The 13,794-nt window shown below is 43.7% G+C and overlaps 1 protein-coding gene across 1 annotated transcript; it reads left to right on the top strand.

Moving 5' to 3' along the window:
* Positions 1-778: 778 nt before the first annotated feature.
* Positions 779-12,171, top strand: LOC308122801 (SH3 domain-binding protein 5-like). Its single transcript, XM_080484891.1, has 9 exons — positions 779-1,170; positions 1,459-1,521; positions 5,411-5,539; positions 9,271-9,435; positions 9,508-9,638; positions 9,869-9,911; positions 9,997-10,213; positions 10,293-10,649; positions 11,353-12,171. Exons 1-9 carry the CDS (start codon positions 1,084-1,086, stop codon positions 11,526-11,528), a joined length of 1,368 nt encoding a protein of 455 aa, XP_080341017.1. The 5' UTR covers positions 779-1,083; the 3' UTR covers positions 11,529-12,171.
* The last annotated feature ends 1,623 nt before the right edge of the window (positions 12,172-13,794 follow it).

Consider the following 13,794-nt stretch of genomic DNA (forward strand, 5'->3'; position numbering starts at 1 on the left):
GTTGCACCTTTCAGAATATGAGGGCAATGTTTGCAGAAAAAAAAAATAATAATAATCTCAGGGGGTGACGGACACAGGGTCAGTGTGTTCCGTTTATTTATTCCATCAATCATCAAATAAAGAAATAGTAGAGATATGTGGGAACATAAATAATCAGATAAATGAAATGTGTGCAAAAGACAATAACTATTTATTTGTTTTAATTAAAATCGCAACTTGTAAGTGTGTTTGTTCATTCATGTGTTAATAAATGCTCCGTTGTATGTTGTTTTTTTGTTATTAGTGTGTTACAGTACGAACTGTATTCAATACAAAATATTGTAGTATTATCATGTTTTTGTGAAAGGTTAAATATTTCTTAAAGAGCGATTTCATATGCAAACTGTACATTTAATTTGATTCCAGCGTTTTCTTCCGTATTGACTCTTACTTTAATGCTCAGTGTAATGTGGCGTTAACTTTCCAAAACTTTCCTGAAAATACATACCTATATATATATATATATATATATATATATATATATATATATATATATATATATATATATATATATATATAGTCACAAATGGCACAGTTAAGTTAAAACAGTTAAGTTTTGGACAGACAATTACACACATTTACGTTCAAAATTATGGACAATTTATGGTGATGTGTGTTTTTTGGACTGCCAGTAGTGATGATAAAAATGATTAAAGCGCCTTTGTGGCTTCGGGAACGTTTCCCTCCCAGTTTTCTTGTGTTTTATGTTGAAGGTTCCAAACCAGAAGCGATCCCACGGATGATTCTGGGTAACTAAACACTTTTCCCTCCCACAGTTCGCCCGCTGCCCTTCCCTGAGGTTGATCCTGCTCTCCAGTGTCCCCGCGGCACGGCTGGACGCGCGTCCCCGCTGACACCGGACTCCTCCGCTCCCTTTGACGCACGGACTCCGGTTAAAGCCCGCGGCATGCGGTGCGCTCCGCGTAAAGGTTAAAGGAGGCGGATCGCAGTCTGGACACCTCTGCCGCTCTGCACCCCGGGGTCGCGCTTTGTTCGCAGTGAAGACCCCCGTTTTTTTCTTTTTTTTTTTCTTCCTCCAGGAGAATGGAAGGAAACGCGAAGGACTGTGAGGAGGACGCGCAGTGCGCCGAGGAAGAGGAGGAAGAAGAAGAAGTGGATCCAAGGATCCAGGTGAGAGAAGTTCAGGGAAATTGTTCCAGATGTGATCTCAAAGGATTAAAATGATCCAATGCTCAGTAATATGCATGCTGGTTATTGTTCCGTCACACCAATGTACCCGCTAAAAACCTTTAGAAGCGTTGGTCTCTTTAAGATTTCGCCACACTCTGAAGGCTGCTTGCACAGTAATTTGATTACCAGAAGTTATACACATTTTATCCTCAAGAAACCTCCACGATCAGATCTAACCCCACTTCCCCCACCCTGACCACCTCCCTGCCGTTTGTTTTCTGTCAACAGGGAGAGCTGGAGAAGCTGAATCAGTCCACAGATGACATTAACCGCTGGGAAAGTGAGCTGGAGGTAAGACAAAACATTAACTGCCAACACTTCTATCGTCTCCATTATTGTGTCTTCCTCTTGGATAAACACTTCCAGCTCTGCAATAATCCAAACCTATCCCACCCACTATTCAGCCTTCTAATCTGACGTTGTGCTCCAAACAAGTGGGAAAGCCTTTTCTTGTTTCCAATAATGTTTTGGGGAAGCTGCCTGGCAACGAGGCCATCGCTTTCAAACCTTCTGTAATGGTGGAAATTTTCTAAATCTGTGAGCTGTAAGAGTGTGGAAAAGCTGAAGCAGACGCTGCCACACGTTAATGCCTCTTTCAGATTGGATAAACACTCACTGCTGCATGAGCTGGGGCTGTAATCTGGACATGATTTATTTGTATTTATCTCAAATCTAAACAAACATGCACTTCATTTCTCATTAGATTAGATCATTAGAATAAATCACCATCAGTCCTGTCTGCACAACGTCAAACAAAGAAGATCAGGGAGGATTTTCTATCAATCCTTCCAGTGTAGCTGCTCATTTTCCATTTAAACTTGCAGTTTTACATGAAAATTTTCCCGAAAAAAAGGCTATTGTAAGAAAATTCATCATATTTATTGTACATGTATATGTCTACTAACACTTGTTTTTAGCATGTTAACTATCAGTGCACATTCATGACATGAATGGCATTTTTTGACCAATCCCAACCCTAAGACGCCCCATGTTACCCAGAAACTCTAACCCAAATTCAAGCAAGGAATTTCAGAAAGAGAAATAGTAATTTTTTTTTTTGTTTTGTTTTGTTTTTTCTCTCGAACGTGGGCTGGTTGAGTTCCTGTTGAAATCCACAAACATTCCAGAGCGACGCCACAGTTGTTGTTTTTTTCTTCTGTTCCTAAAAGGAGAGCTCATCTGTTTCTCATTAAACCTCCGCTCACATCCACACAGCTATAAACATGACAGGAAGATGAAGAGAGCGAGAGCCGTGGATTTCAATTATCATTGAAATCACACGAGTCAGGTAATAAAGTAGGTTATTTTCAAATCCCGGTTTGTTTGGTTGTCAGTCATTCGGAGGCTTTTACTCCGTCTTTGAAAGGAGCATCTTTGCTCTGCTATAAATAAACGCACAAGAAGCAGACGGAAAGAAAAAGAAGCCACTTCATCCAAATGAAAGTAAAGCAGCTGTGAGGATTGTGGGGAAATGTGTAGCTGCAGTCTGGACTGATTAAAGACGATGTACATTAGATTTAGAGGATTGGGGAAAAGTTCAGGCAGTGAGGATAAAATCCGAGCTCAGACGCTTAAACCTCTCAGGAGATGAACCATGAAACGTGTGTTTTGGGGGAAATAAAGAACCATCAAATCTGTCAGTGTGGCGTCACTAAGTTCCTATAATACCTGATCTTCGGCTCGCAGGGTTTACCTACGGCACTGCGCCACTAGCTCACCACGAGAACGGGAAGCCAGGAGAGGTTATGATGTCACAGGAAGTGTGCTTCCTGTAGCACCCTCTCCCTTTTTCCTCCTAAACCTCTTCTTCGCTCCGCTGCTAGTCCTTCGAGCAGGATGCAGGTGCTGCCGCTTTTCAGCACTTCTATGGCTTCCTTTATGAGGATATTCATTCCCTTAATGCAGTTCCAAACCCTTAACTATGAATGCTGGGTAAAAAAAAACCCCAAAAAAAACCCAATTCTCTACTTCAGTAAAGTTTTCAGGGTGACTGTGGCACCTTGCATTACAGCCGTCACCATTTGTGTGTGAGTGTGTGAATTTGATGGTGATGGCGAGTTGAGGCTGATCAAGCAGTTAAGTGCTCCTTAAAATAAGAGTGAAGCGGCATGTTGACAGTCCATTTTCAGGTTTTGAGTATCTATTTTATCTGCAATAATGGCCAATAATTTAATAATTTTAAATGTGCGAAGGCCCAATATTGGTATAAATTGCCAATAGTTTATCAGGATAATTGAGCCTTTATTATAATAACGGTTTGCCAATAGTCTAATAAGTTACAAAATCTAGTAACTGAAGCCAATATTGTAATTATACATGAAGAGAACTATATTTCTTGGAATTTTTTGCAGGTTTTGTGCAGGTTGCTTATCAAAACTAAGTCTTATAGACGGCATAGTCGTCATATTATTCATTTAACACACAACAATGCAGCATTCGCTCCCAGCTATCCTTGTAAAAAAGTATTTCACTATTTTATTACATTATTTGAAGCTATTTCATTATTTGGTGCCACGCATTGAACATTTTAACACAAATATCTGAACTTTTTACTCCGGAGAGTCCAGTCGGTTAGCAGTTACAGTGAGAACATCAGCAGTTTGTGTTGTTTATCCTCCCTCAGTAAATTAATTCCCCGTTGGTGTGAATGTGAGTGTGTGTGATTGTCTGGGTGTGTCCTGTGACAGACTGGCGACCTGTAAATGGTATTAAACTACATTTTCCCAGAGCCAGCTGGGACTTTGTCCGGCACCCTGTGATCTTCAGTTGGATAAAGTGGTAGAGAAGAGTTTTTATTTTTTAATTATTTTTTCTAAATCACCACAGCATTCATGACTGATGTCAGCTTAATCGATTGGGACAATCAAGCAGAAAAAAAAACATTCATTACTGTTTCCGTCAGTGAATTTTAAGCATGGCAGCCATGAAATAAAATGGCACAGGACATTTAATGTGATGTCCGAGACATGGAGAAGTAGTAATGACATGGCTGAAAGTACACCAAACAACAAGTCACAGTTGCAACACATGGCCCAGCGTGGCCTTATTTAACCGTAGAAGAACTTAAAGTGACTCACGTCAGTCCTTCTTTACTGGGGTTTGTGTGTCTGTTGACTGGATGCAAAGGATTTCACGTTTTCCCACATTTTTTTCCTGCAAAACACATAAATTTCAATATCACTTCAGTTCAAGAGTACAATTTTATTGTGTAAAATAGATTAATTTATGTAACGTTGCCACCTTTGGTTTAAATTGCAATGGCCTAAAACTCTACATTTATTAAAGCACACCTCTTCTTTTGTCTTTAAATTGACCTAAATTAATTTATCCGAGATTTATTTCTGTAATAACGACGTATCTGATTACCCATTTCCTTAAACTTCACTTAACTTTGGAACACAGCACAAACTCACCATTACATTTAAAGTTTTGTACTCAGGCAAGTCTGTTGTGATCACAGGTTGACTTACATTTGCGCGACAAGATTTGCACACATTTAAAAAAAACAAAAAAACGGCGCTAACCTGGAAGCTGATTTACACGCAGGACATACTGAAGTTTGCACAAAGTAACACACGACTATCATTTTGGCACATTTGCTTTCCTGAATGCGGAATATTAGGCGTGTCTCTCAGCTATAGTACAAAATACTGGGAGGAGTTTATGAGAACTGATTAATGTGCAATGCCCAATGTGATTTTCTACCTCTGAAAATGCTTGTGCAGTTTATGATCGCGTCTGTTCTTAACACGTTTAACAAAGTGATACAAACCAGACCAACCAAAGTCACATTTATTTGCAGTAAAACGCCGACATGTTTGTTCATTTCCTCCACGGAGACGTTCAGCTCCACATGCTGTGCTCGATTGTAGCGACTGGGGAGAAAGACATGCATGCCGATGCAATTTTGGATGTCTCGGTAGCATTTTTAGTGAAGGGCTACTTTTGAGTCAAAGGCCAAACCCATCGCAGCCAAACAGACGACAGAAGCAGCCACGACGAAGGCTAACTTGTGGCTTGTGCTTAAAATATGACCCCACATGAGACAATTACAGCCACGGTCGACGTTACGAGGCCGTACTGAGACACAGTGAACTCTTAACATCCGTGTTCTCACCGTGAACAGAGCAAATTGGGCTTACAGTTCTTAAATGTTCTAAAAGTCTCCGTGCGTCTGCAGGACTGCCGTCGGAGGTTTCGTGCGGTGCTGGTGGAAGCCACCGTGAAGCTGGACGAGCAGGTGAAGAAGATCGGCCGCGCTGTGGATGACTCCAAGCCCTACTGGGAGGCCCGCAAAGTGGCGAGACAGGTACTCTGACACAAACACACGCATGCACGCACGCGCGCACACACACACACACACGCACACACACACACGTGAGACAGACAGTCACACACATTCATAGAAGTGAGCTGGAGTGACTCTGAGGTTGGCAGACACAATGTGAGGCCAGGCTTACTGAGGATTAGCGATGAGGAGTTTAAAGAGCTCCGCTTATATCTACTGAAAGGAAGCACACTCACGTGGTGTCTATTTTTAGACACACGCACGCACCGTGGAGAAGAAACTGATTGACGTGCTCTATTTTATTATTTTGGAGGTCAAAAGTTGAGTAGGTGAGAAATAATGAAACTTTCCCCGACGCTTCAGTCGCTCACCTCTCTTAAAAACCTCAGCCACGTTTCCCCCTGTAATTTACCGCGGAATCGCTCCGGCCTGCAGGAGCTCTGATCTGATTGGATTGCGTCGCAGACATTTAAGAGTCCAGCTTTCCCCCAAAAACCTCCCGGCCAGTGGAGAAGAAGCGTTTGAGTCATACATCAGCAGGCTGACATTTGTGTGTCAGAGCTGGGCGGTCAAACTAAAATAGACGGTTTATTTGCGTGTGCATATGGGCCTGTCCTCGCTTATCGCTGACGAACGGCGTCTCTTCCTCTGATAGCAACACGTGAGAGCCGCAGATTACTGGGAGGCTTTGAATTTTGGTGGAACCTGGATCCGCTTGAAAGGATTGGGAAAAATAACTGCCTCTAACCGTGTGTGCATGTGTGTGATTGGGGTATTTAAGTGGGGCAAAACCTATAATTCCTCTGGATAAAGTGGCGTATTGTCTGGTCATGATTTATGGATGAATATTTGAAATTTTAATACATGACCCATTTCAGAAGGATTCTAATACTTACCCTCTCTGACCCCCTCCCACCCTGCACACACACACACACACACACACACACACACACACACACACACACACACACACACACACACACACACACACATCCCAGTCTTGCACCGACCCCCACCCTTAAGCCAGTCTCATCCCCCTGCCCCCCATCATGTTTTTACCTCCCTGTGATCCAGCACACCAGAGAGGCGGTGTGTGGGAATTTGCCTGTACTGTCCTATCTTTCATCCTTTTCCGCCCAGCATTCTCTTCTGCACCGCTGCCAGTCTGACTGCTTGTCTGTGTTGCCACCACCCTCCCTCACCCCTCCCTCACCCGCTCTCACCTCCACCCCCCTCTTTCCTCTGCGTCCGTCCCCTTTGAAAAACCGTAAATGTGAGGAGATTAAAACGTGGGTGACACGTCCGGCAGCTCAGAATGCGTCATGTGCGGGGTCAAGTATTTCAGAGGATGACTTGGGCTCACGTTGCATCGTTTGGTCCTCAGTGTCACACACTGCGAGCTCTGTGACATCCAGTTAATTAACCGATAACAAAGCTTGTCGCTGGCATGGCGTCGGAAGCTCAACAGGCCTTTGTGCCTTAAAGATCTCGGTATGAGTTAATCCTCGGAGCGCCTGCTTTGCTGCAGTGAAGAAAGATAGAAAGCTCAGCGTTAACAGGCATCTTATGCTGTGTGCTTTATAACTCCGCTCCGGGCTGCGGCCGAAGCTCCATGAAATAACATTAACCCCGTGCCAGGGTAATTTAGAGCCACACTTTATTGCCACCTTGAAAAGAAATCAAAGCAGAAATAGCAGATCTCAGTTCCGTTTGGTTTTTCCCTTCTCATCAAATATCCATCATTCTCCCTCTGTTTCGCCTGCAACCCCTCTCCTCCCCGAGCCTGGGAAATGGGTCACGATGAGGGACAAAGAGGACGCATCCATCTTTGCCAGTTTGTCCAAATAATGGATCGCACGCAGCGTGCAACATGTTATCTTTCCTCCTCCGCCCTCTATCGCTTCACCTCCTCGAAGCTCTGGAAAGCCCGTCGAGCCGCTGCAACACCCAGATAGTAATAACAATGCCAGCGTGGCCGGCGCTGGCTTTTGTGTTTTCTACGTTCCGCCGTGAGACGATGCAGACCCCGACCTGCTCACGTCACTGCTGCGGGCTTTTTATCTCAAACATAGAGGCAGAGGCAGGGGTCAGGTTACAGGGGTTAATGTAACATGGAAGACCATGAGAAAAACAACTTCTTTGACTCGGGCCACTTTAGTCTCCTGAACCTAACCTCGCCTCGATTTTACTGGTTAAATTCCCACTATGAACGGTGTTGCGTTCAAGAAATACACAAAGTTAACGACTTTGGCTGACGGACAAAAGCCGCAGAAATCGCAAGCATCTAAAAAGTTAGAACGGCCTGCAACGTCGCTGAAAATAGAGTGAATGGAAGTGTTTATTACTTTTAGTGTCACATTGTTAAGATATGAGAACACATGTTGTGTTGTGGCTTGTTGTAGAGTATTCAAGTTGGAAAAGTGTAAGTGTTGGTTATTCATCAACAGTAGCATATAAGCGCCAGGACAAAGGTGTGTTTTTAAGCAATTAAAATAAATTTATTCATAGCACGTATTATTCATAGTTTGGCTGTTCATCGTATGTAAAATGCTTTTTGACGTGACAGGAAGTCACTCCATTTTGATTCCCAACAAGTGATGACTGAACCTGTGAAATGAATTCATGGCTTTAGTTTATCATGAAAAATCAAAAGTCTCTTTGTGGAACAACAATTATTTATTGAAAACGGCTCAGATATGATCAACAACTTTGTTCTATTGTTTGTTGTCAGTCAATACAGGCATAATGACCGGGTGTTTATATGAACTCTAAGTGCATTATTAGTACTTTAAACAACTTGCTTCCTCCTGATACACTGGGCAAATTTGACCCATTAAAGTGATCTCTTAAAAAAAACTGTATCTTTAAAATACAGCAGAACCAAATATTCCAGATTGAGACAGACCAGCAATGACTACATGTTACGCTACGCAAGGAAATCCGATCGGAGTTACTGTAAGTGCTTACACTTGGCCTGGAGCCAGTTCTCCGACCTTTAAGTCAAGTGGGTCCAGAAATGTCCAGCATGATGAGAACAATCCTCCTATTGACTGCGACTGTGGGCAGTCCGCAGGACCAAGTGTCAGATCGCCACCACGACAAAGCTTCGGCTTGTTCACCGCATCAAAGCTCAGTTGTGTCTCCGTATGAGTGTATTTAGGGTGGCAAAGAATTATAATAATACGCAAATGTCATATGATCAACTGATTTAACAGGTTTAATCGAGTGACAGAGAAAGAGCATTGATCTTGAGAAGAACAAAGACATTAATGTCTTCTACTTCAATGTTTGTATTTATCATAAATCTTCAAGTTATCACAATATTCAACAACATTATCGATTATTAAACTGATATCATGCAGCCTGAGGACCAAGAGTACAAAACTGATAAAAATGAAGGCTGCCACTGACATTAGTCTTTCATATTTAGACTATAAAGTCAATATAAACTCTTAATTAACATATTTATTTCTGCTTTTCAGTTTTGTTTGCTGATTTAACTCGTCCTCTTTGCAGAAATGCTGCGCACGACTTCTTTTTCAAATGTACACGTCGGAGGTGTCTGCTTTAATACTTAATTTTTCTCTTTCAAATCTGTTTTTCCAGAACAATTAGTAAGCTATTTACCAGATTCCTAAGCAATGTGAGTGCATGATGAATCTGGTCCACACACACTCCGCTTCTTCAGCAGTGACACTTGGTTTCCAGGTCTGCTTTGTGGTGTTACATCTCTTTCTTTGTGGAAACTCCAGGCCCAGATTGAAGCCCAAAAAGCCACTCAGGAGTTCCAGCGAGCAGTGGAGATCCTCCGAGCCGCCAAAGAGACCATCGCCCTGGCCGAGGAGCGGCTGCTGGAGGAGGACAGCCGGCAGTTTGACTCCGCCTGGCAGGAAATGCTCAACCACGCCACACAAAGGGTACAAAATACAAAGCAGCTCCAGAAATTACAAGTCAGACTGCATCTGCTCAATGTTGCACTCTTGTTTCAGGTGATGGAGGCCGAGCAGGCGAGGACGCGCAGCGAAGCCGAGCACAGAAAGACTGCAGCCAACTACAATTCCTCCATCAGCCACATGAGGCAGCTGGAGAAGAAACTGAAACGCTCCATCAACAAATCCAGGTCCGTTTCAGGCTGGATCTCATGAGTTTCCCCGGCTCCGGCCTCTTTTATAGATGTATTTGTGTGTGAGAAATCGGGGAGATGTGATCTGATGCAGTCCAGATGTTTCTCGTGTCGGGGTGTACTCCCCTCTGTAAGGGCTGAGGAATGCGAGCGCTCACAGAGGAGTGTTATTCTCCTCGCAGCTCCTCCCCCCCCTCTCACTCCTTTTTCCTTCTCCCTCCCTACAGACCGTATTTTGAACTGAAAGCAAAGTATTATCTACAGCTTGAGGTATGCGCATAAGCCACAATTGACAGTTTCACGGTTTTTGGCCGTGAGGTGACTTTGCTAAGAAGCTGCCATTGACTTCCCGCAGCAATTGAAGCGTCACGTGGACGAGCGTCAGGCCAAGCTCGTCGTCGCCAAAGCCGAGTACCGCGCAGCGCTACGCAACTTGGAGAGCATCTCGGAGGAGATCCACGCTCAGCGGCGCTCCCTGGCCATGGGAGCCAGAGAGCAAGGCGTCGGCGCGGAGGGGGACGGAGGTCACGAGGACATCGCCAACTTCAAGATGGAGTCTGACGGTCTGTCAAGTGAGTTCGACCCGTCGTCCTCCCTCATCCATCCACATTGTGCGTCTGCATGCTGAGAGTGTGTATCTGTGTGTTTCAGTGGTGTCGGTGTCGATAGACGAAGAGGGCAGCCACAGTAGCGGCTCGGAGGAGGAGCACGACTCCCGCTCCACCTCCTCCCCCCAGGCAATGCCCTCCTCGCCTTCCTCCTACTGCTCCCACCCCTCCACCTCCGCCTCCTCCACTCCGCTCGACATGCCCTGCTCCTGCCTGTCCTCCTCCTCCCCCTCCTCCTCCTCCATCTTCTCCTCCTCCTGTCACGGCCCCGCAGACTTAGCCAGCCCCTGTGGCTCTCACTGCCCAGACTCGGCGTGCGGCTCTGGGCACACCTCGCCTCTCCTGGGCCCTCGGAGCCAATGCAGCGGAGCTTCCTCTCCGGAATGCGACCGGGAGAGAGGTGTGTGTGTGTGTGTGTGTGCACCTCACTCGCCGTCGAGCTCTTGTGTGAACCATCTTCACTCTTGTTTTGCATTTTCGGAAGTCACTCAACACTCTTGATAGCTGTGATCATTTTTGAAACTCTGCACTGATGTCATATATTTGCATTAAGGACAAAACAAACTGTCAGCTGCAGTTTGAGTTACACTTCTTGCTCAAACTTTCCAAATACGGAGACAGAAAGTCATATTCGCAATGTAGACTCACCAAATAACATTGAAAGCAGGTTTTTAGACTGTTGGAGGAAACTGGAGTGCCTGAAGAAAGCCCACGCACACAGGGGAAACATGCAAACTCAACATGGGACGGCACAAAGCAAACTTAAAGTGGGAATATTTTCATTATGAGGCTACGAGTGCGAACCGCGACACTGCTGGTAAACAGGGGTCAAAATGTATAAAGGAAGCAGGTTAAAACATCAATAATTACATTTTTCATCAGTAAAAGTATTTTTTTTTTCTGTTTTTATGGAACGTCAATAAGGCGGAACATAAGGGGGAACAAAAATAACACTTCTTGCTCAAACTTTCAAAATGCTATCAATGATAACTGAAGAACTGTTTAAATCTGTTATATCTTCTCTACGATTTGTATGTCTGAAAATATGAATAGTTGTTTATCCTCGTGGACTCATGGGCCGGTTTGTGCTCGTGCCTCACCAGGTGACAGAGCGGAGGGAGCCGAGGCGACGTTAGAGGCCGGCCTGAAGAAGCTCACCCTGACTGTAGCTCAGAAGCAAGAAGGAGACTCTGCGGACGAACAGGATCCACACTACGTCAACCCCGAAATCTCATCTCCCGGCCCCGCTGCGACCATCCTGCTCCTTAACAGTGTCTAACTAACGTCTGTACAGTGGACTCGACGAGGTGCAGCACAGCTGAGCTGACATCAGTATTGTGTAAAATGTAAATGCACTTGACAAGGTGCTCCACATTGTGTATTTTAAATCAGTATATCATTACTCTTTAAAATGTGAATTCATTCAAAACACTACGGATTAACGAGTGGATCATTGGTCGCATTACTGGCATTTCTGAAGGTTAAACTTTCCAACGTTTTCCTGCTACAGAGACTCATAAGCCACTTTAATTTTCTTGCCAAAAGAAGACGATGTCTTCTGCCTTTGTGCCATAAAGTCTTTGTTTGTCCCACATTAGAGACTGCCAGTTCCTTCAGGAACCGTGTAACGTGTCTGTAGCCATGCGGTGTCCCAGTTAATGTGGTAAACTTTAATTGATGTTAACCTGCTGCAGCTGGAACCACTCGTAGACATTTTGTGATAATGTGAACAGCGAGCCTGTTTTCTGGCTCCACATTAGCGTCCAAAACAAGCCGTCTGATGTACGTCTAGGTCTGCGTTTAGACATTAGTGGGGTTGATTTAATAGAATTATTAGACTGAGAAGAAACTGGAGTGCAAGCAGTACTCAAGAGCACTAAACTAAAGAGACTTAAAAAAAAAAAAACGGGACTGAAGCTTTTTGGTCTTCCCTTTGGATGTGTTAGTGAGTGAGTGAGTGAGTGAGTGAGTGAGTGAGTGAGTGCAGTCAGGAGTGCAAAGTGCAAAGCACATCTTGAGGCGGATGCACCACAGAGTGAATGATTTCTTCTTCTATTTTTCTTCTGAATGTGTGTCGCCTGTTTGTTTGTTTTTTTGACAAATGTTTCAAATACTACCCTGTAGTGCAGATATTTTATATTTATACACCTGTATTCTTGTACATGAACAATGTTTTGTGGTTACTGTTGTATTTGTTTAACTCTAAATAAAGCAATAAACAGCCTCACGGGGAGGAAATAGTGAAGTGTTTTGTTGATGCAGCCAGTTCTTGGAGGCCTGGATTCACAGGGGGACACAGACTTGCACAAGTTGTCACCTGACCGCACACCAACAGCTGCCTGGCACTGACAGTTGTTGGTACAATAAAAACACCTAAAATAACAGTGTTGCCGTGAAAGCGTGTGAGCACTGAGTTAGTTGTGCTGATTCTGGATTTACTTCGTAATAATGCGCCTGCCATGATTGTTAGTGTATGTTCACCAGCAGCTGTCCCACAAAGTGACGGAGTCATTAGATAATAATTCTACAGCTTTTTCCCTGCTGGCTGCTCCACGTTCCTTCAGCTACCCTTTAGCTCTGACCACACACACACACACACACACACACACACACACTCACACCCACACTCACGCACGCACGCACGCACGCACACACACACACACACACACACACACACACTGTGTTTTTGTCGTCTCCTGACTTCAGTTAGGACCCTGAGAGTCCCACTTGATCAGTCTCTCCTAACTCCCTTTTCCTTTCCTGTCTGTCTCCTGCCTGTCTGCACATGCTGCTGCATGCATGCTTCATTTCTGCTTCCCTCTGATTTCCAGTGTGTCTGTGCCAGATTGGCACTAAACCTTCGGATGTCTTGTGCAACAATAACCGCCAAGTTCTGTCAGATACTGACACCTGGTGTCGAGTTGAGGTTCTGGATTCAGACTTCAGAAGTGTCCAACATTGAGGTGAGTAATGTGGTTGATGCAGGAATAAAACAAAAGGTATGAGTGTTTCAGTGGTCAACACATTACAAATTTAAAAAGGTGGCAATCAAATACAACCAAGAAAAGTCAAGGTCAGTCCATAGAAAAACATGTGAATATCAAAACTCATGGAATATTTAACTCAAGCAGCAGATAGCATTGAGCCAGTATGCTTTGTTTTTTTTTAAAATGAGAGAATAAAAATTAATCCTACAAATTTGAAACTGAAATAATGAGTGAGCCAATAAGTACTTTCAACAAAATAGGTATGAGAACAACATATTGTGGATGATGATGTTTTTTTTTTTTTTTAACTCGGATGAATAATAAATATGAGAATATATTGACCTCAAAAGTGGAAGGAAATATATGTACATTCTGAAAAAGTCTACATTTAATAAACTTATTTAAAAAACCTGATCAAAATGAAAATACTCAGGAAAACTGTGTTCCAGTTTGACATTATGTTGTGTTTTTTTTACAATGTCTTCCAATGCAAAAGACAGTAATATATTCTCCACTTGACCCCCATATTTTCTGTGTAATCGGAATTAAAACAAATGA

The sequence above is a fragment of the Lipophrys pholis genome (assembly GCF_963383615.2).
Source record: "Lipophrys pholis genome assembly, chromosome: 17".
In the NCBI taxonomy this organism is placed as follows: Eukaryota; Metazoa; Chordata; class Actinopteri; order Blenniiformes; family Blenniidae; genus Lipophrys; species Lipophrys pholis.

What these genes read in the sequence shown, in the direction of transcription:
- LOC308122801 (XM_080484891.1), top strand. Translation starts at nt 1,084, where the DNA reads ATGGAAGGAAACGCGAAGGACTGTGAGGAGGACGCGCAGTGCGCCGAG. An exon ending in CCCGCAAAGTGGCGAGACAG is followed by an intron (nt 5,540 to 9,270) that starts GTACTCTGACAC and finishes TGGAAACTCCAG; the next exon opens with GCCCAGATTGAAGCCCAAAA. An exon ending in CGCTCCATCAACAAATCCAG is followed by an intron (nt 9,639 to 9,868) that starts GTCCGTTTCAGG and finishes CCCTCCCTACAG; the next exon opens with ACCGTATTTTGAACTGAAAG.